The 21028-nt window shown below is 40.1% G+C and overlaps 2 protein-coding genes across 5 annotated transcripts in view; one reads left to right on the plus strand and one right to left on the minus strand.

The window, feature by feature from the left end:
• Window positions 1-1372: 1372 nt before the first annotated feature.
• Window positions 1373-10924, minus strand: LOC124151399 (methylosome subunit pICln-like). 4 transcript variants are annotated; one of them, XR_007219741.1, is made up of 7 exons: window positions 10695-10924; window positions 10430-10566; window positions 8711-8800; window positions 7663-7746; window positions 5080-5214; window positions 3900-4295; window positions 1373-3593 (listed from the first exon to the last, which is right to left on the minus strand). XR_007219741.1 is itself a non-coding variant. In XM_046523835.2 (6 exons), exons 1-6 carry the CDS (start codon window positions 10811-10813, stop codon window positions 4225-4227), a joined length of 636 nt encoding a protein of 211 aa, XP_046379791.1. In that variant the 5' UTR covers window positions 10814-10924; the 3' UTR covers window positions 1373-4224. The 4 variants fall into 4 exon arrangements, 1 of the variants encoding a protein (XP_046379791.1); XR_007219740.1 differs by having other exon boundaries at window positions 1373-3808; XR_006863361.2 differs by having other exon boundaries at window positions 3439-3485; window positions 3693-4295.
• A 93-nt stretch (window positions 10925-11017) lies between these two features.
• LOC124151398 (transmembrane protein 164-like) overlaps window positions 11018-21028 on the plus strand; it is a 78491-nt gene continuing 68480 nt past the window's right edge. Inside the window, exon 1 of the mRNA XM_046523831.2 lies at window positions 11018-11232. The gene's annotated coding sequence lies outside the window, so the exon portion shown is untranslated. The remainder of the gene's footprint in view (window positions 11233-21028) is intronic.

A 21028-nucleotide genomic window follows, 5' to 3' on the forward strand; every position in this document is an offset into this window, starting at 1 on the left:
TCAGTATACTGTGTCTGAGTGGGGTGTTCATGTTAAACAGCGTCATGGTATCTGAGGGGGCGAATACAAGGACTGGTCGGCTCGGGGTCAGTATACTGTGTCTGAGTGGGGTGTTCATGTTAAACAGCGTCATGGTATCTGAGGGGGCGAATACAAGGACTGGTCGGCTCGGGGTCAGTATACTGTGTCTGAGTGGGGTACTCATGGTATCTGAGTAGGCTTAAACAAGGACTGGTCGGCTAGGAGTCAGTATACGGTGTCTGAGTGGGGTATTTATGTTAAACTGCGTCATGGTATCTGAGGGGGCAAATACAAGGACTGGTCGGCTCGGGGTCAGTATGCTGTGTCTAATGGGTTATTCATTTTAAACTGTGCAATGGTATCTAAGAAGCCACATTGTCCACAGGCTGTGATACGGAAATCAGATGGGTTTTAGATGTAATGTTAAAACATATGAAGCACAAAGATCGCAAGAGCTGCACAGATCAGACAAATATCAGCCTTTAATTAACAAAATTACCGTATTCTTTCACATAGATTGTCTGCATGTTCCTCTTCCTAATATATTGTCGAGAGCTGCCTGTACAAGCAAAACAAACTTTACCTTTGATGGCAATAAGAGTATTCATTTGTCAATTATGTATTGAAATACTATTTATCAAAAATAAAAAAAAATGACAAAACCAATTGCATGATTAATTTGCGTACTTCAGTATGGATTTGTTGACAAGGTATTTCGAGTGTTACGTGCTCACGGCAATATCTTTCCATGGGGAAAAAAACTCATCAAAACTCATTAGTGAGTGAAATAACAAGCGGAATTTCTTGCGATCATTGATTCACCCAATCATAAATCCTGGTTGGTCAGCACCTCTACTGATTGCCTTGTAGTCTCTGCAAATAGTTGTGCAGTGTTGCATCCCCTAGGCATACCAGAATCCTATGATTAAGGGCTGAATCCTGGTTGGTCAGCACCTTCACTGTACTTTTCAAAAGTGGTTTTGTGTTTTAATGCTGCACTCATTCCCGGTTATATGATGGCTGGCTGTAAAGAATGAGTCTAGATCAGACAAACCAGTGACTGATATTGTGAGCAAACATGCCACACCATCAATCAACGAAATTACCACGTCTGAACACAATCTTAAAGGATGTCTTGTATTCTCTTTCTTTGTTGGTTGGTTGCTTAAATACCTATTCTAGCCCGATGTTCACAGGTACCACAGAATAGTAACGTTAGTATCATGTAACATTTGTGTTACCCCGTATTTTGCTTTGGCAAAGGCCTGCATGTTCAACAAATACATCATTGTATGTCAAATTCTCATTTCTGAAAGCAGTCACGTTTACAAGCGAAAAACTCAAAATTGTAAACGAAAATATGACTTTATTTACACTCAATGCCTGGAAATGAATGATACACATGACAAATATTTACACAGCACTATAGCTCCTAGTGTAGTCAGTCTCTCATCAGATTCTCATTGTGTTTCACAAATCCTTGAAAACAAACATCTCTAACAAGTTACTGAAGCATACATAAAATCACATTCAACCGCCCCTCTTCCTAGTCTGACCAGCTGAGTGCACAAGTTTGAAATAAAATCATAATTCATAACAGCAGTGTCACAACATACTACAAATCCAACAAAACGCAACATATTTTAAAGATTCACTCGAAGATCAGAGTTCAGTTGCACAAATAATGCTTGTAAAAAACAAAAAAAATATTAAGTGTGTGTACATAAACTTTACACGTACACTTGTCAAGCCGCTAGCTAATTAAACACATCTTATTTGACTCAATGGAGTTATTAGTGAGCTAACATTGAGAAATCAAAACATTTCTACTTTGAAGTATTTTCAAGTTTCAAAACTGCTTAACAGCTCAAGAAGTCGCGCATTAACATTGTATTTGTTACAATCACATTCAGGCAACACATCCCTTACAAACCATGCTGAATGTTAAGATAATATTAATCTGAGACATCAACTGATGAAATTTCATTGTTCAATGCTGCTGTCAGTAAATGTTTTTGTCCCAGACATTCTGGCTATACCCCAGTGGGGTGCACAACAGACAACGCCACCATGTCTTGGCCATGCCCTAGGGGTGTGCATTCTGTGGCCACGAGTGAGTGAGTATGGTTTTAGCAATATTCCAGCAATTTCACAGTTGGGGAAACCACAAATGGGCTTCACACATTGTCCCTTGATTGATTAGGGAATCGAACCCAGGTTTTCAGCAGTGTGACGAGCTAACGCTTTAACCTGTAGGCTACCCAACCGCCCCTGTGGCCATGAGCAAGACAAAATTTACCCAGTGGTCTTAAGGAATAAACAAACCATTCCAAATACAAATACCGTATTCCACATAATAAGCGCCCAGGGCACTCTCAAAATTAGAAATAGGGACCTCTTATTAGAAAACACTTTCGGTGAAAAAAACCCAACAGTGTTGAAAGATTTCGTGGTTAATGCTGACAGCCTGAAATGATAGCCTGTATTATTCGCAAATAACTGTCTTGTGTACATTGATCAATCGGAAGGTGTGCTAATTGGGATTGTTCACTAGCCAATATATTAGCAAATATCGCCGTGGGCGCTTAGAATGGGGTGCTCATTACGTCGACTACGGTAGTCTTTGATACAAAGTGGATTGTGAAGTAGTTTGTTTCAAATACATCACGATCAGTCTTAAATCTAGACCAGCTACAAGGCCAATATTCATCTCAAAGTCTGTACCAAAAGACAGAATATAAATCTCAAATGTGAATGAACAATTTCCCAATTCATATCTATATAGTCACATAATATAATGGCTTGGTCTAGGTGACTCGTATTTGTTTGTTTATTGTTTTTAATGGTGCACTCAGCAATATTCCAGCTTTATGGTGGTAGTCTGAAAACAATTGAGTCTGGAGCAGACAATCCAGTGATTGATACCAGAAGCATTGATCTATGCCATTGGGATAAGATGAAATGCATCAACAGTGTCAGCTAGCCTGACCACCTGATCCCATTAGTTGCCTCTTAATACAAGCATAGTCGCCTTTCACAGCAAGCATGGGTTGTTGAAGATCTATTCTAATCCGGGTGTACACAGGTGACTTGTATTTATACTGGTTACAGGACCACTATAGAAGAAGAGCCTAAAACGCTTAATTTTACATTACTGCATAAAATGTATTGCTGATATAAAGGGTATCTAAAACAGGAGTTCATGATGTCCACAGACTAGCCACCTCGGTAACACATGCAGCCGTTGTCTTGACAACATCACAATGACCATCTCAGAGTGAGTGAGTGAGTGAGTTTGGTTTTACACCGCTTTTAGCAATATTCCAGCAATATCACGGCGGGGGACACCAGAAATGGGCTTCACACATTGTACCCATGTCGGGAATCGAACCAGGGTCTTCGGGGTGACAAGCGAACGCTTTAACCACTAGGCTACCCGACCGCCCCGACCATCTCAGAAACACCTGCAGCTGTTCGTCTGAGGTCTTCAGACTAGCCACCTCGGTAACACATGCAGCCGTTGTCCTGACAACATCAGAATGACCATCTCAGGAACACAGTCTCAGGAACACCTCTCTTGAGGTCTTCAGACTAGCCACCTCGGTAAGACATGCAGCCGTTGTCCTGACAACATCAGAATGACCATCTCTGGAACACAGTCTCAGGAACACCTGCAGCTGTTCGTCTGAGGTCTTCAGACTAGCCACCTCGGTAAGACATGCAGCCGTTGTCTTGACAACATCAGAATGACCATCTCAGGAACACAGGCCCAGACTCTCAGAAACACCTGCAGCTGTTCGTCTGAGTTCTTCAGACTAGCCACCTCGGTAACAAATGCAGCCATATTCTTGACATCAGAATAACCATCTCAGGAACACCTGCAGCTGTTCGTCTGAGGTCTTCAGACTAGCCACCTCGGGAACACATGCAGCCGTTGTCCTGACAACAACAGGCTGACAGTCTCAGGAACACCTCTCGAGGTCTTCAGACTAGCCACCTCGGTAACACAGGCTGCTGTCCTTTATTCTCTTCATCTATGGAACATACACTATCTTCAGGCGTACATCACACATACACAGCTTTCACACAAGGCTTCAGAGTAATCGCTGCCAGAGCTCATCCAGACTGATGTCTGAACAGATGGTGGCACTATCACTGTAGCATCTCCCCGACTGACAGCGAGTCAGGCCCCCCCTGTCGCGCTCACTGCTCCATGTCGGCGTCCTCAAACTGACCCAACTCCATGTTCTCCTCCCCAACTCCTCCACCACCACCTGAAACAGCAGCAACAGTCTCAGCATGGAGAATACAGAGTTCCGCACTCAGCAATATTCCAGCTCTCTGACGCCTGTCTGTAAATAATGAAGTCTGCACCAGACAATCCAGTGATTGACATCATGAGCATTGATCCACGTAAATGGCATGCATCAACCAAGTCAGCGAGTCTGACCACCCAATCTTGTTAGTCGCCTCTTATGACAAGAATAGTCGCCTTTTACGGCAAGCATGGGTTGCTGAAGACCCATTCTACCCAAGATACTCACGGTCGTGTAATTAGTGACACGCATCAACCAAGTCAACCATGCATCCCGTTACTCTACTCTTACAACAAGCATGGGTTGCTGAAGACCAATCTTAACCTGGATCTTGGCATGTACATGACAGATTATTGTATGTTTGTTGTTTTACATCGCACTCAGCAATATTCCAGCTATATGACGGCGGTCTGTAAATAATCGAGTCTGGACCAGACAATCCAGTGATAGACATCATGAGCATTGATCCACGTAATTGGGATCGATGACATGTATCAACCAAGTCAGCGAGCCTGACCATCCAATCCCGTTAGTCGCCTTTTACGACAAGCATAGTCGCCTTTTACGGCAAGTTATGGTTGCTGAAGACTTATTCTACCTCGGAATCTTCACGGGTCCCATGACAGATTAACTATAGTAATAAGAAAGAATCGTGTGGCCTTTAACTTCTTTTGAGCAGTATAAAATATTGAGTCAGAATAACACTTTCCCTGAATGAGGACATGGAACTAGTTGCACTCACCCCTGTGGTGGCCGTTCTGCTGCCCCTCAGCTCCATCGCCTTGCCCCACCTGTAACAGATTGTCTAGATGCTGTAGAGTTGCTTCCCCTTGCTCTGTCAACTGACCTTCACCTTCTTCTCCTGTGAAGAAGTCTTCTACAAAATTGAATAAGATGTGCAAAGAAATGATCAATAAGTACTGCATTCAATTAAATCAAAACAGTGACAGGTCATAACACAGGTTAAGGAACACTGGAAGGTACAGGAATTGCTCCCCTTGGCATTACAGAGCCATTTGGCAATATTTCAGCTATATGACGGCGGTCTGTAAATAACAGTCTGGACCAGACAATCTAGTGATTGACATCATGAGCTTTGATCCACGAAATTGGGATACGATGACATGCATCAACCAAGTCAGCGAGCCTGACCATCCAATCCTGTTAGTCGCCTCTTACGACAAGCAAAGTCATTTTTTACAGCAAGCATGGGTTGCTGAAGACCTAGTCTACCCCGGATCTTCACAGGGCTGCTACACACTTCCTATACCTGTATATGTTAGTAAAGTATATGGATGAGCTTCTACAGCACAGCACTTTGTTTAAAGTAGAGTTGGCATATTGGAACGTAAATCGAATTGCAATATATGTAACCTCATTAAAATAAGATCTTTGTTCTCGCTACCGCTAAAGAACGATCTGTGGACATCACATTACGGGTCACGTCAGACCGACCTTGCCCGAACTTTGACCGACCAATGGAATGACCAATCAGAAGGCAGCTTTCTCGTGCTTTACGGCACAAATTTCAAATTGGCTACTACGCTTCGAAACATATTTTTGACAAATTCTCCATTACAAATTTTAAACCTGAACAAAAAAACATTCTGGAATGGCTAATAGATGGTCTAGATTGTAAGGATTCAGTCGTTAAACCCGTAACTATCGTTCAGAATACACCATGTTAAACTTTTCAGGATTGCATGACTAGAAATCACATTCCGACTGTCACTTTCATAATCTGGTAAGCGATGCTCTGATTGGTCGAATGAAAGGTCGTTCTAACGTGACCCCTAATGGGATGTCTTCAGAACTTTGTTTAGCGGTAGCGAGAAGTAAGGTCTGATTTTAATGAGATTGCAATATATCGCAATACAGAGAGATGTAATGCGAAACATATTGCAATACGTATTAGGGCCCCAATTATATGTATTTGTACTGTTCAAAATAATAATAATATTTCTTCATTCAATAATCCAGACTTCGGATTGCGAGATGGGTAGTGTGGATAAAGGAGACTACCTATTACATCGTCAATATGGAATGTTAATTTAAACAGTCTGAAGCATGTGCCTCAAGATAGTAGATAGATTATTTAATTATATATACATTCTTCTGTGACTATTGGAATATATCAATACACAAGGATTGTATTATGATATGTGTATTGCTGATAGACGTGTTGCAATATATTGGTATACCAGTTATATTGCACACCCCTAGTATAAATGCTATTATCGATGTTTCCATTGGTTTCATTAGTTCTAAATTCAGTTTAGTTTAAATATACGGGCAACCTGGCTTCTGCCATGTTGACATCCTGACTAACATCTTGTTTTCTTATGTAAGAAAGAAACCTTCAAACAATATATCGAAAGCGAGGAGGTACAAGTTTTGTTTTTTTTGTTTAATAAATCACTCAGCAATATTAAAATTCATTGAGTCTGGATCAGGCAAACCAGTGATTGTCATTCTAAGCAATATCCAACACAATTGGAACTTGATGAGTAAGTGAGTTGGGTTTAACATCGCTTTTAACAGTATTCCAGTTATATCACATCGTGTCAGCATAATGTGGGAGGAAAGCCCGAAGTGATGCAGATCTCAGACGTTTATAACTTCGGTGAAACCCACGAGCACAGGCATGGTGTTGACAAACCAAGAAACATAATCGTGGCGAACCGGGATTCGAACCCATAATCATAGGTTTCTGGCGTACATGACCTAAAGAGTGAGTAGGGTGAGGTGAAGTGTAATTGGGTTTAACGTCACGTCCAAGATTAGTGCACTTATATAGCGAAATGCATGCACGTGTGTGTGGCTGCTTGAACTAGACCGGACTGATGCCGATTTATAGTGCTAGCCCTCTGAGATACCATGTTGCATTTTAACATGAATACCACACTTAAAAACAGTATACTGACTCCGAGCCGACCAGTCCTTGTTTTAGCTCCTTAATGCTGAGCATCAGACAGGGTAACAACAAGTACCATCTTTTAATGTCTTTTGGTATGACACGGCTGGGGTTCAAACCCCGGAGCTTCCGCTCTCCGGACTGACGCTCTACCACTAGACCACGGAGGCGGTAGAGTGAGTAGGGAGTTCGCTGCAAAGTCAATGCATGAGGTGATGTGTAATTGGGGCCAACTGATTTGTCAGATTTATGTGAGACTGGAAAATAGCGGACATGGGTATCGAGAAAGTTTCGTAGTAAAATAGAATAGGACAACCAGACCTACTACCTTATGTCCTTTTTGCCCTAAATTAACTCAGCTTAAAATTCAGCTCGAAGGCAGTTGACCTACAATATAAACCAACCACCTACCATCTCCGTCAGCTTCTGAGTCGGAGTCTTGTGGGTCCGGATGTAGGGCTTGGCAGTCATTCATGGCAAGAAACATGGCGTCCACTGCAACACAGACAACCAGGATGAGAACATCCCATCATACACATCCTCCCCACAAAGTAACACTAACAGATACCGGGATGTTAGCAGACATCCACTTTTGAAATCTTAGTACAAGTGGCTGATTTGGCTTATATTCAGATCATTTTCTTGGCATTCAAGTCCTTCTGCATGAGACAGTGATGTAGGTCTCGGATGTTTGCCACTTTGGAGAAACCTACGAGCACGGGCATGGTGCTGACAAACCTAGAAACATAATCAGGGTGAACTGGAATCCAGAACCACAATTCTGGCATGCCCAAGGGAAGCAACTCTGAACAGCAAATTGCGGCGCCATAGGCAAATGGACCACCTATGCCCCTAATCAGAACACTAAAGCTATAATGATTACCGTATTCGGCGTAATAAGCGCCCCGCTCTAATAAGCACCCACGGCGATATTTGCTAATATATTGGCAAGTGAACAATCTCAATTAGCACCCCTTCCGAATGATTAATGTACACAAGACTTATTTATTCGTGTTTCATACGCACTCGCGTGTTATTTGCACCCTCAATTATCGTCAATTAAATTCTGGAATAATATATCTGTCGTGTATAATACGCACAGACTTTTCTTTTGTCTCATTTCAGACTGTAAGCATACACCACGAAGTTTACGATCTTTCAACTGGTTTTTTTTCACCAAACTTTCATTCTAACAAGAGCCCCCTATTTCTAATTTTGAGAGCGCCCAGGGCGCTTATCACGTCGAATACGGTAAGTATTTTCAAGACCACAAATACAACTTAAATTATTTTTTTCATCATCTGAATTCTTCTCATCATTTAACACTGTATACTCTTGTTACTCCTAAAACGTATGTACTGTTATTACAAATGCATGAAAATCAGAAACCAAAAATTCAATATATTCTGAAGAGTTAATCATGGCCTTAAAGAATGCTGAGATAAATCTCTTAACTTACATGTTCCTCTGTCGCTTGGTACAAAGCGAACTTCTCCGATTGGTTGGTCGTCTTCCTCCTCCCCTTCAGATGACCCGTCCTGTGCCTCGCCTTAACAAGAACACCAACGACATTTCATGTATGTCAGAACACAGACAATGCGAATGAATAAAGGCTCACCTGCAATAAATATCTACGTTCTAAAGAAAAAAATCTCTCCAGTCTGTCTAAGCTTATTTTACAATCAATTTATCGCACACATAACTAAACAAACAAATATACCGTTTTACTTTTATTGGTCGGTAAAATAGTCAGTGTCAGAGGAGGTACATGAATTATACAGACCACATTGCTTGAAACAATATCATGTGACAATTGCATTTTATACCTTAACATGTTAAATGTTCTTTTATGCATGCTTCAGTGACTTTGCCCAAGTACGTAATAGGCCAAGTTCTGTGGTTTGAATTGAAAATCAACATTTTCAAGAGGTCACCCTAGCTGCTTCAGGATAATTCATATTACTTACTTAGGCCACGAACCCCGAATCAATCCCCTAGTGGATGTTTCTGAGCTTACCATAATGTTCTTACCATTTAGGCAAATGTGTGTGTGTGAGTTGGGTTTAACGCTGCTTTTAACAGTATTACAGTTATATCACAGCGTGTCAGCTTAATGTGGGAGGAAAGCCCGAAGTGATGCAGGTGTCAGAGGTTTACCACTACGGTGAAACCCAGGAGCACGGGTATGGTGCTGACAAACCTAGAAACATAATTGGGGTGAACCGGAATTCGAACCCACAATCATAGGTTTCTTGCGTGCCCAAGGGACGCAACTCTGCACAGCGAATGGCAGCGCCTAAGACGACTGGTCCACACGTGCCCCTTTCGGCAAAGGCTTAGGCAGATGAGTGAGTGTGCAAGTTTGAACAGTATTACAGTTATATCTCGGATGTGTCGGCTTGATGTGGGAGGAAATCCAACAGTCATAAAAGTCTTAGACATTTACCACTTAGGCGAAGCACCATCTTCCTGAGTCGGAGTTAACCGACCATAAAAATCCAGTTTCCGCTCCTTGGCGAACCAAGATGCAATTTTTTAGCTAATGGTTCATTGGAGTGACAATCTATGCATAGTCCAACTCAAGATTGTGTTATCGACATCCTGTTCGTCAAAAACATGGACAATTGGCTGATTGCTGGATTTGCAAAGCATGTATGTGTAAATTACTGTAATGTCAACTTGGGGTCGACAGGTATTTTCTAAATCTGAACATGCTCAAGCGTTGTACTCCAAGCCACATGCATTGGGTGTCTGTGAGGCAGTGAATGTGAAACTTTTCTTCGATTCCCTTGAGATTGTCCTAACTGGGCGCCACCATTTTATTTGAAGAAAATGCAAGGGATGTGAGAGGTGGAATCTGATTGGTCAATAGGAGGGACACATAGACATGATAGAAGGGATAGTCACTGGTGGCGCTATAATCGTGCCTTGAAATTCTAGCCTAGTCGGCAAGGGTGGAAACTGGACTTTCATAGTCAGTTACCTCTCTTGACTCAGGAAGAAGGTGAAACCCAAGGACACAGGTATGGTGCTAGGCGAATCTGGGATTTAATCCAACAATATAGGTTTCTATCATGCCTAGGGACGCAACTCTGCACAACAACTGGTGGTGCCTTAGACGACTTACCCACTCAAACTCCTTAGGAAGAAGACGAAAACATTTAAGCAGTGTCCATACCTGATAATTTGCCCTCCACCATCAAATACAGACATTCTTGAGGGAAACTGGATGTGTCTCGCGAGACTGCATGCAAACTTATTGCCGGGTATTCCAGTGAGAAACCTCGTCCATTTTCACCCATCCATGACAACCGGCTGAAACGAGAGAAAATAATCTATGTATAAATATGTCAGATAAGGAATACCGAATGAAAATGTCAAACTTGTAGATAAATAGATAATGTTACTTAAAGACCGGTCTAAAATGACACAAAATTTATTGCCTTTCTGCAACATAGAGGGTTCCATTTCCTAAAGTGCTGCCATCGATATTCGCTACTGTATTCTCTTGTTTATGCCGAATTCCTTCTGTAGGAGGTGGGAAGCTTGTCAGTATCACCATTTTTTACTAATTCAGAGTAAATAAACACTACTATCAATCGAGATGCCTCTTCGATACCAAGAAGCGTGATCCTCACGTTGATACTACGCGCCAGCTATTTCTACCAATGAAAACAACCCTCATATTAACTGTGATTCTACCGGAAGTATTTTAATGTTTATTGTCCAATCAGCATCATATATGCATTTACATCCGTAGAAACCGGATACAGATTAGTGCGCGATATCTGGCCGATAAGTGTGAATTATTTATTTTCCAGTATTCTTATGTTTTGCCTCTTCATTTCCCACGATCGGTAAGCAGCCAAAAGAAAGTATTGAAACTGCCACAAGAGCATCACCTCTCACTGAAGCTGCGTTGATTTGCTGGCGCCGGCAGTTGGTATACACGTCGTCTCGGTGGCTGAGCTGTCAGCTGGCGTGAGTGATTCTATTTATATATCTGAATACAATGTCAAATGGCAAGTTCAACACAGTGAATATGTTGACAATTATGAGTTGATACTTGGATAGTTTGCTACAGCATTGTTTGGAGGGAACAAAGATAACACATGTAATGTCCATATCTAACCGTGTTAGTTACATAGAACCATGTTTACATTTTATCACACAAAAATACCGGTTAGTTTATTCAGCTGGTTATCTACATTGTATATAAATAATTCACGATAAGGATGGTTTTAAACTGTCACCTTTTAGTATGATATATGTTGTATGGCATATATTTTAAGTTGCATATGCTCTCATTTCCAAAATCATGAAAATCAAATTCTGTTGTTTTTCTCCCAGTCTAAAATTCCATGGATCCCATGACACATATTCTGACTTAAAAGCTGTTTGGCAATTAGGTTTTGGGTATATCAGTGCAAGTTTCAGTCAATAAAATAACACAATGAAGACCAGAGTTTCTATCATGCTCATAAGCTTAGGACGAAGTATTCAGTTATTTTTCTTTAGAGACCTGTTACCAGGTTATAGCTAAAATGGCACCTCAGCAATAATGAATGCCAGAAGCAGACAAAATAAGATTTGAAAGAAAAAGAGAGTGGTGTCAGTCCTGTCACAAGTACTGGTCAAAATGGCAAATTTTTACTGGCGCAAACAGATGCAAATAGGAGAAATTTACCCGCTCCTCGCTGACGAAAACATTCTGTGAAAAGTCAATAAAATAGGCCTAATAGAAACTGTAATGAAATGTTTAACAAGTCACTCTACCATGTCTACATGCTTTAGAACATATAGGACCGCCTCTGTGGTCTAGTTGTAGAGGGTCCGCCCGGAGAGCGGACGGTCCCGGGGTTCGATCCCCGGACACGTCATACCAAAAGACATTAAAAGATGGTACTTGTTGTTACCCTGTCTGGCGCTCGGCATTAAGGGGCTAAAACAAGGACTGGTCGGCTCGGAGTCAGTATACTGTTTCTGAGTGGGATATTCATGTTAAACTGCGGCATGGTATCTCAGAGGGCTAGCACTATAAATCGGCATCAGTCCGGACTAGTACAAGCAGCCACACAAACACACACACGTACATGCACGTCGCTATATTAGTGCAATAATCTTGGACGCGACGTTAAACCCCATTTCACCTCACCTCACCTCACCTCACCTTAGAACATATAGATAATGAGCATGATGAGATATATAATTATGCAGTCACTGAGTTGTGGATGCTGAGTCATATTGTTTTCTCTGCAACTCTGAATGTAATTCCTGAACAGGTTTAAACAACGTGTCCATTCAGGTTACCATATTATTATTGTGACTCCTTGATCATGGGAAAAGTTATAAAAACTGTGTGCATACAATTGAGCACATCTTGTGAAGTCAAGTAATCCTGGTAACCATGGTAACAGAAATTTGAATACCCAGATAGAATTACTGATACCCAACGATTTTAAAATGCATCGGTAAAATGCCAAAAGCTTATCTGGAGCTCTGCCTGTACATCACTTACATACGCTGTATGACATGCTGTATAGTGTATGAGATGTTTACTAAAGGTGTACTGAATACATGCAAAATTGATGTAATGACCGATATGTCTGTTAAGTGTTCAAATTAAGGGAGTGTCCTTGAGGTTTGTTCCTATAGTATTTCAATTTGAAGACCCCCTAAATCTTCAACTGTTATCAGTGTTACTCCTGGACTTTCCTGATTAATTTCGAACACTCTTTCAAATATTATCAATAATGTTTTGCTTTTAACACACAGTGCCATTTAGAAAGTGGTCAAATGTACCAAATGTTATATTTGGGATAACACTTCCTTAGTAAGGTACAGATTCTAGTACTTTTGGGGGTTGAGTCCCATCCAGGATTCGAACCCACACTTGCCAGAGAGAGGCACCTAGTCGCCAGCACACAAAGTCAGTGATCTAACCCACTCAGCCATTGAGGCTTCCACAAAAATGAAAGGCTGACAGCTGGTAGTCTAGATCACATACTTTGGGCCAATATGTTTTATCATTTGGGTCTATTTTGTCGTCATTATGGGGTTGATTCCACCCAACTTGGGCCATTTTGGCAATAACTGTCACACATAATTCATTATGCTGTACCTTTGTTTCAGTATAAGGACACGTACATGATATATTAACCGTTAAAAATGCTATTTTACAAAATTTAACATGGAATATGACCCAAATATGTGACTCCGTATAGTTATGATAACTGTTATCAGTTCACAGTGTTCCTGTTTACAGATAATTACCAGTTTTGTACCGGTAAAATTAGGCTTGGACTGGTAATTTATGTGACTGTCAGTCCCTGTGGACCAGCAAATAAAGTACCTCATAAATTATTGTTGTTAAATAAAACACTGGTGATATTCAAATAAGGATATGTTTTTAACAAAGTCAGCTTGGCTGTTACCATCAGGGTTTCCCATTGTCCATTTTTAGTGCAAGGAGATAACATTTCGCTTTGGTTTGAGGTTAAATATATATTTGTAGCGACTTAGTCTCGAAATATTAAAACAAGAGTAAATTGTGACTGAACTGTGTGAATGACGAGTAGATCTAACTAAGTTACTTCAGAGATGACGCCATTGCAGTTTCAAAGCCAGTGGGAACTCTGAGTACAGGAGGACCTGGAATGTACTTATTGACTTTGGTCTGAAACAGGAGTCTTGTAAACTTTAATTTGGTCAAGTATGCTATTAAATAGGGATGAAACGACACAGCAAGGTCACGATATGATACATATCATGATGCATAGGTCACAATACGATACTTATCGTGATACACATATTTCCAGCAAATCTCATGGAAACTTCTTGACAATAAATATTTCAGAGCAGGTTCAAAAGGAAAAGCTAGCTATAGACACATAGAGAATCTCGGCCGAGTGTCTTGATATCAAATATATCAACACAATAAAAGTGGAAATACTCCAAGGTTTGCTGAGGAGTTTTTCCACTTTTATCAACGAGTGTTGATATATTTGATATCAAAAGACATGAGGGTGAGATTATATTTATCATCCAACATCATTCTTCCAACTTTTTCAGCTGGAGACAGAAATAAGCAGTGTCTAAGTGTAAAAAGTACTGCTAACAGCTTCAGTAGCAGAGCCTTTAGTGATGTGATTTGATTGTGACGTCATTGTAACCAATGACATCACAATGGTCTGCAAAGCATTGTGATGTAATTTCATTGCAGCGATATCTACAGTGTAGATATCGCTTGATCTCATCCCAGCTATATCTCCTGTGGGAGCCAGTTTTGGATGATAAATGTTCCCAGTAGCTACTTCTAGAAGTGAAGTTGAAACACTAAGTACAACACATTTTGCGATATCTAACTGACAAAAATGCCACGGGTATTAAACATGTAGAAAGTAATTTATTTCAGCAAGTGTATCTTGTATCGTATGGTCACAAGAGAATTCATAATGCACCAATGTATTGTTTCACCCCTACTGTTCAAGCTGATAATACTTCATATGTCATTGTAAGTTAACACTAAACTCTAAGGGTATCTTGTATCGTATAGTCACAAGAGAATTCATAATGCACCGATGTATTGTTTCACCCCTACTGTTCAAGCTGATAATACTTCATATGTCATTGTAAGTTAACACTAAACTCTAAGGGTATCTTGTATCGTATAGTCACAAGAGAATTCATAATGCACCAATGTATTGTTTCACCCCTACTGTTCAAGCTGATAATACTTCATATGTCATTGTAAGTTAACACTAAACTCTAAGGGTATCTTGTATCGTATAGTCACAAGAGAATTCATAATGCACCGATGTATTGTTTCACCCCTACTGTTCAAGCTGATAATACTTCATATGTCATTGTAAGTTAACACTAAACTCTAAGGGTATCTTGTATCGTATAGTCACAAGAGAATTCATAATGCACCGATGTATTGTTTCACCCCTACTGTTCAAGCTGATAATACTTCATATGTCATTGTAAGTTAACACTAAACTCTAAGGGTATCTTGTATCGTATAGTCACAAGAGAATTCATAATGCACCAATGTATTGTTTCACCCCTACTGTTCAAGTTGATAATACTTCATATGTCATTGTAAGTTAACACTAAACTCTAACATGTCTAAGGGTATCTTGTATCGTATAGTCACGAGAGAATTCATAATGCACCAATGTATTGTTTCACCCCTACTGTTCAAGCTGATAATACTTCATATGTCATTGTAAGTTAACACTAAACTCTAAGGGTATCTTGTATCGTATAGTCACAAGAGAATTCATAATGCACCAATGTATTGTTTCACCCCTACTGTTCAAGTTGATAATACTTCATATGTCATTGTAAGTTAACACTAAACTCTAACATGTCTAAGGGTATCTTGTATCGTATAGTCACGAGAGAATTCATAATGCACCAATGTATTGTTTCACCCCTACTGTTCAAGCTGATAATACTTCATATGTCATTGTAAGTTAACACTAAACTCTAAGGGTATCTTGTATCGTATAGTCACGAGAGAATTCATAATGCACCAATGTATTGTTTCACCCCTACTGTTCAAGCTGATAATACTTCATATGTCATTGTAAGTTAACACTAAACTCTAAGGGTATCTTGTATCGTATAGTCACAAGACAATTCATAATGCACCAATGTATTGTTTCACCCCTACTGTTCAAGCTGATAATACTTCATATATGTCATTGTAAGTTAACACTAAACTCTAAGAATTCCAAGCAACAAATTTAAGCCAGAATACTTGGAGGCTTTCCTCCTCGTTTTCTGCTCCACATATTAAACTGGGACTTGGGAGTACCATATTCGATGTAAAAAGCGCCCAGGGTGCTCTCAAAATAAGAAATAGGGGGCTCTTATTAGAATATTATTTTGTCGGAAAAAAACAGAGTTGAAAGATAAATGTCGTGGTTTATGCTGAAAGCCTGAAATGTTTATATACGAGAGCTATATTTTTCGAGAATTTAATTGCCCATAATTATGGGTGCATATAACACACGAGTGCATATTATACGCGAATAAATAAGTATTGTGTACATTGATCAATCGGAAAGGGTGCTAATTGGGATTGTTCATGAGCCAATATATTAGCAAATATCGCCGTGGGCGCTTATTACGTCGAATTCGGTAATTTGAGAATCAGATAACTGACACAAACATCTTTCACATCCGAAACTCTGCATTCATTGTAGCACGTGGGGCATGAACTCTTGTCTCAAGTTGACTTGTCAAAACTGTTAAGCTGTTAACATGGTTAAGTAAGTTGAAGATCTACTTGAATGTGCTGTAGATGGATGTCATTTGACATACGTAGACCATTGGCTCCAGTTTGTTCCAAGCAGTCAACTGATGTTTTTGTGTATATTCAGAGAAATTATCTGTTTATTATCATGATAGCATGGTCAACCAAAATATATTTTGCATCCACTGAAATGACTGTCACATCTTTGTTAATTACCTGACTGTATTAAGCATGTTTAGTATGTGTTTTTTTCAATCATGATTATTGGAGAATTAATCGATCAATGATCAGTGTTATTAAAGCCATACACAAGTTAAAGCTGGTACTGTGACATATCTGAATAAAACCTTTAGTTTACCCATGTTAACCAGTGTTAGCATCATGTAACCATGGTAACATGCAGGAACGAAATGAACATTTTTTAAATATTGACTCGTATACCGTTTTGGAGATCTTATCGTGTTTAACCATGTTTAACTCCAAGTTTGGAAGTATGCGTTATGCATCTGTCTGGATGAGTCAACATGGTCCAGTGAGTGTCTAAAGTTTAATGTGAGGTGAAATTCGGTTTAACGTCATGTCCAGGATTATTGCACTTATATAGTGACGTGTCTGTGTGTGGCTGCTTGTACTAGTCTGGACTGATGCCCATTTATAGTGCTAGCACACTGAGATACCATGCCGAGGTTTAACATGATAACCCCACTCAGACACAGTATACTGACTCTGACGTCCTTGTTTTAGCCCCTTAATGCCTAGCGCCAGACAGGGTAACAACAAGTACCACCTTTTAACATCTTTTGGTATGATGCAGCCGGGGATCGAACCCCGGACCTCTCTGGGCGGACGCTCTACCACTAGACCACAGAGGTGCCACTAAGGTTTAGATTTTTTGCCTAAAGAAATATATTTGAATAATACCATGATTGTTGCCATGGTCACAATCAATCCGTTCAAGGACTTAAATAGGATTCAGAACTAAATGCCCTTGGAAGATAACTTGGAGAAAAACACTTAATTTTGTTCAAAATGGCGACTTTCTTAAATGTCCTTATTTTCTTAAATCCTGGGTTATTTCAGTATTTCTTTCAATGCATTCAGTTTACGAACAAGAAGGGTCCTATGGAAGCACACTATTAACAGAGAAAGTGGAGCCATTTGCGAAAGGGTGTGTGTGGTTGTTGTTTTTTTGCTTAATGCGCATTCACAAGACAGTAACTTTCCAAACTTTAAGAGCACCCAAAGAAATAAAGCCAGCCTCTTTTCTTGTCCGTTGGTCCAGGACAAGGTTTTGGCCATAGTGACAGCAGAGCATGAGCTCGCTCTTTCATGTGAAATTTGGCTTGTTGATCCCCAAATACGTGAATAGGAGAGTCAACCCCATTGCAAGATTCACTGTCTTTTTCCATACTTTGTTTCAATAAAAAGCTCAATTGCATCTTCAGTTTGATACCTCTGTAATGTTTTGAGTTTCTGACACGCGGATCTTTGTGTAAGTCTGATACTGCAACAGAGCTCCTTACAGCATTGTTTCATTCCTTGTCCTATAACGTGAGAGTTTAATGAAGGTGTTGCACACTGCTATGGAGCATGCCTTGTAACACTGCACACTGCTGACTACTGTATCTACCCCAACAAGTGTTTTTTTGTTTTTTTTGTTTTACACCGCACTCAGCAATATTCCAGCTATATGATGTCCGTCTGTAAATAATCTAGTCTGGACCAGACAATCTAGTGATTGACATCATGATCATCGATCCACGTAATTGGGATACAATGACATGCATCAACAAAGTCAGCGAGTCTGACCGCCTGATCCCGTTAGTCGCCTCTTATGACAAGTAAAGTCGTTTTTTACGACAAGCATGGGTTGCTGAAGACCTATTCTAACCTGGATCTTCACGGGGCTGCTACACACTTCCTATGCCTGTAATATATATGTTAGTAAAGTATATGGATGAGCTTCGACAGCACAACACAACGGCAAGCATGGGTTGCTGAAGACCTATTCTACCCCGGAATCTCACAGTCGTGTAATTAGTGACTTCAGATTGTTGTGAACAAGTATGTATCATGAGACCTGTGAAAAATGATAGATCCGGTATTGGTCAGGCTTGGAGCGTCTCTTGTTTTCCAGAACCAATGACTAGCCCCTTCACAACCTGAATCACTATGACTTGGCAGAAAAGTACTCAATACCTGTTCACGTAATCCCCACTGTAATACATACCCACGTTTCTTGAACCTTGTAATCTTAGGATAAGTTGATTCATGCTGCATGGGAATAAATAGCCTAGCCTAAAGTTTCCTGCTCACTACCCATACAATTTGGGAATTTCTTAACATTAGTTTACATTTCAGGATGAATAAACTTCAAAATGTCCAAAGGAATATTTTCTGTTCTGTTTTAATGATAATAGAATGTTCTTTTGAAAACATGTTCGAATAAAATGTTCTCTTGAAAACAGGTTCAATTAAAATATATTGGTCCTTTAATGGCAGTAAGTGTAGCGAATCCCCTAAAAATAAGCAAAGTCTTGGCGAATAATGGATAGTGACCTAAATTTATCATCCAAAACTGGCTCCCACAGGAGATATCGCTTGGATGAGATCATGCGATATCTACACTGTAGATATCGCTGCAATGAAATTACATCACAATGCTTTGCAGACCATTGTGACGTCACTGGTTACCATGACGTCACAATCAAATGACATCACTAATGGCTCTGCTACTGAAGCTGTTTGCAGTACTTTTTACACTGAAGACACTGCTAATTACTGTCTACAAATTGAAAAAGTTGAAAGAATGATGTTGGATGATAAATAAAATCTCACCCGAGTGTCTTTTGATATCAAATATATCAACACTCGTTGATAAAAGTGGCAAAAATCCTCGGCAAGCCTCAGAATTTTTCCACTTTTATCAACTCGTGTTGATATATTTGATATCAAAAGACACTTGGGTGAGATTCTCTATTTATCACACCACCCTTTTCCAAGCTGATATCACACTGTGTGTATGTGTGTGTGTGGTGAGGGGACTTCAGGATGTAAGTCAGGGTTCGTACAGGCCTAAAAAGGCATTGAATTTCAAGGTCCCTCTTGAGAAGCCTGTAGTTTTAGTGTCAACCTTTAAAAGCCTTGAAAATCACCAACATAGCTTGAAAAGCCTTTAATTTGTTCAAAATGACATATACATGTAAATAAAAGTATTAAAGCACACAAAAGTACCCAAAAATGTTTAAAGTGAGATTTATCACAGTGATAGACATATTTGCCAAAGTGATGAAGAATTCAGTGTTAAAAATTGGCACTAGTCCTATACTCCCTGCCAAATTGTCCAATAGTTAAAGTGTCATAAGGACTAGTAGAAATTTGCCCTTTTTAAGGGTTTTGCTATATGTTATCATTATAAGGATTGCTGGATTAAAACTGTTAGTTTCTAATGCAGGAATTCGTGACAAACGGGTAATATAATTTTTTTGGGGGTGTAAAAAACAGGTCTTGTTGGAAAATGTGTGATGGTCATACTGCTTTTGATAATACTATGATATAATAGTATGGCATGCTTGATTTAATACAATATTGACAGACTAATAACCCAACAAAAGAAACCTGGAAAATGACAGCTGACAGCCTTGAAGAGCCTTGAAAAGACCTTAAATTTAAGTGTTCTATATCTGTATGGATGATGTAATTACCCCATGTATGTTGTAAGAGTGGATGACTAAGAGTATCAGGCTCTGTGACCATGGTGACTTGGCTTATTGTGTGTAGTGTACCCTGGTGACAGGGACCGGTGCTCATGATTTCGATCACTGGTTTGTCAAGCTGAATATTTGTAGGCTCGCTCACTCACTCACTCACTCACTCACTCACTCACTCTCATTCTCTCACTCACTCACTCATTCTCTCACTCACTCACTCACTCACTCACTCACTCTCACACTCACTCACTCACTCACTCTCACTCACTCACTCACTCTCACTCACTCACACTCACTCACTCTCACTCACTCACTCTCACACTCACTCACTCTCACTCACACTCACTCACTCACTCTCACTCTCACTCACTCTCACACTCACTCACTCTCACACTCACTCACTCACTCACTCACTCTCTCACCCACACTCACTCACTCTCACTCACTCACTCTCACTCACTCACTCTCACACTCACTCACTCACTCTCACTCACTCTCACTCATAGATGTTACCTATTTTCTTATGTTAAACTTATTTTAGGGAAACATGGTGGGTTGTGGCTCTCCTTCTTTTCAAAGAGACTTATTTATATAAGTACAACTTGACGATGCAGTTCTAAGTGTCCCAAATTTACTGTTTTAGTCCAGGTGTACCTGTACATTATGATGTATGCATGAATGACAGTGAACCTGCGGCGTTTGTGCTCCGGACTCCATTCACTCCTGTCCCCATTCATGAGTAAGAAACTCTGGATTATTCTTATCCCTCCATGACTGGATTACATATTTTAAGACATTCAAA

Source organism: Haliotis rufescens, unplaced genomic scaffold, assembly GCF_023055435.1.
Source record: "Haliotis rufescens isolate VD_foot unplaced genomic scaffold, xgHalRufe1.0.p SCAF_9, whole genome shotgun sequence".
In the NCBI taxonomy this organism is placed as follows: domain Eukaryota; kingdom Metazoa; phylum Mollusca; class Gastropoda; order Lepetellida; family Haliotidae; genus Haliotis; species Haliotis rufescens.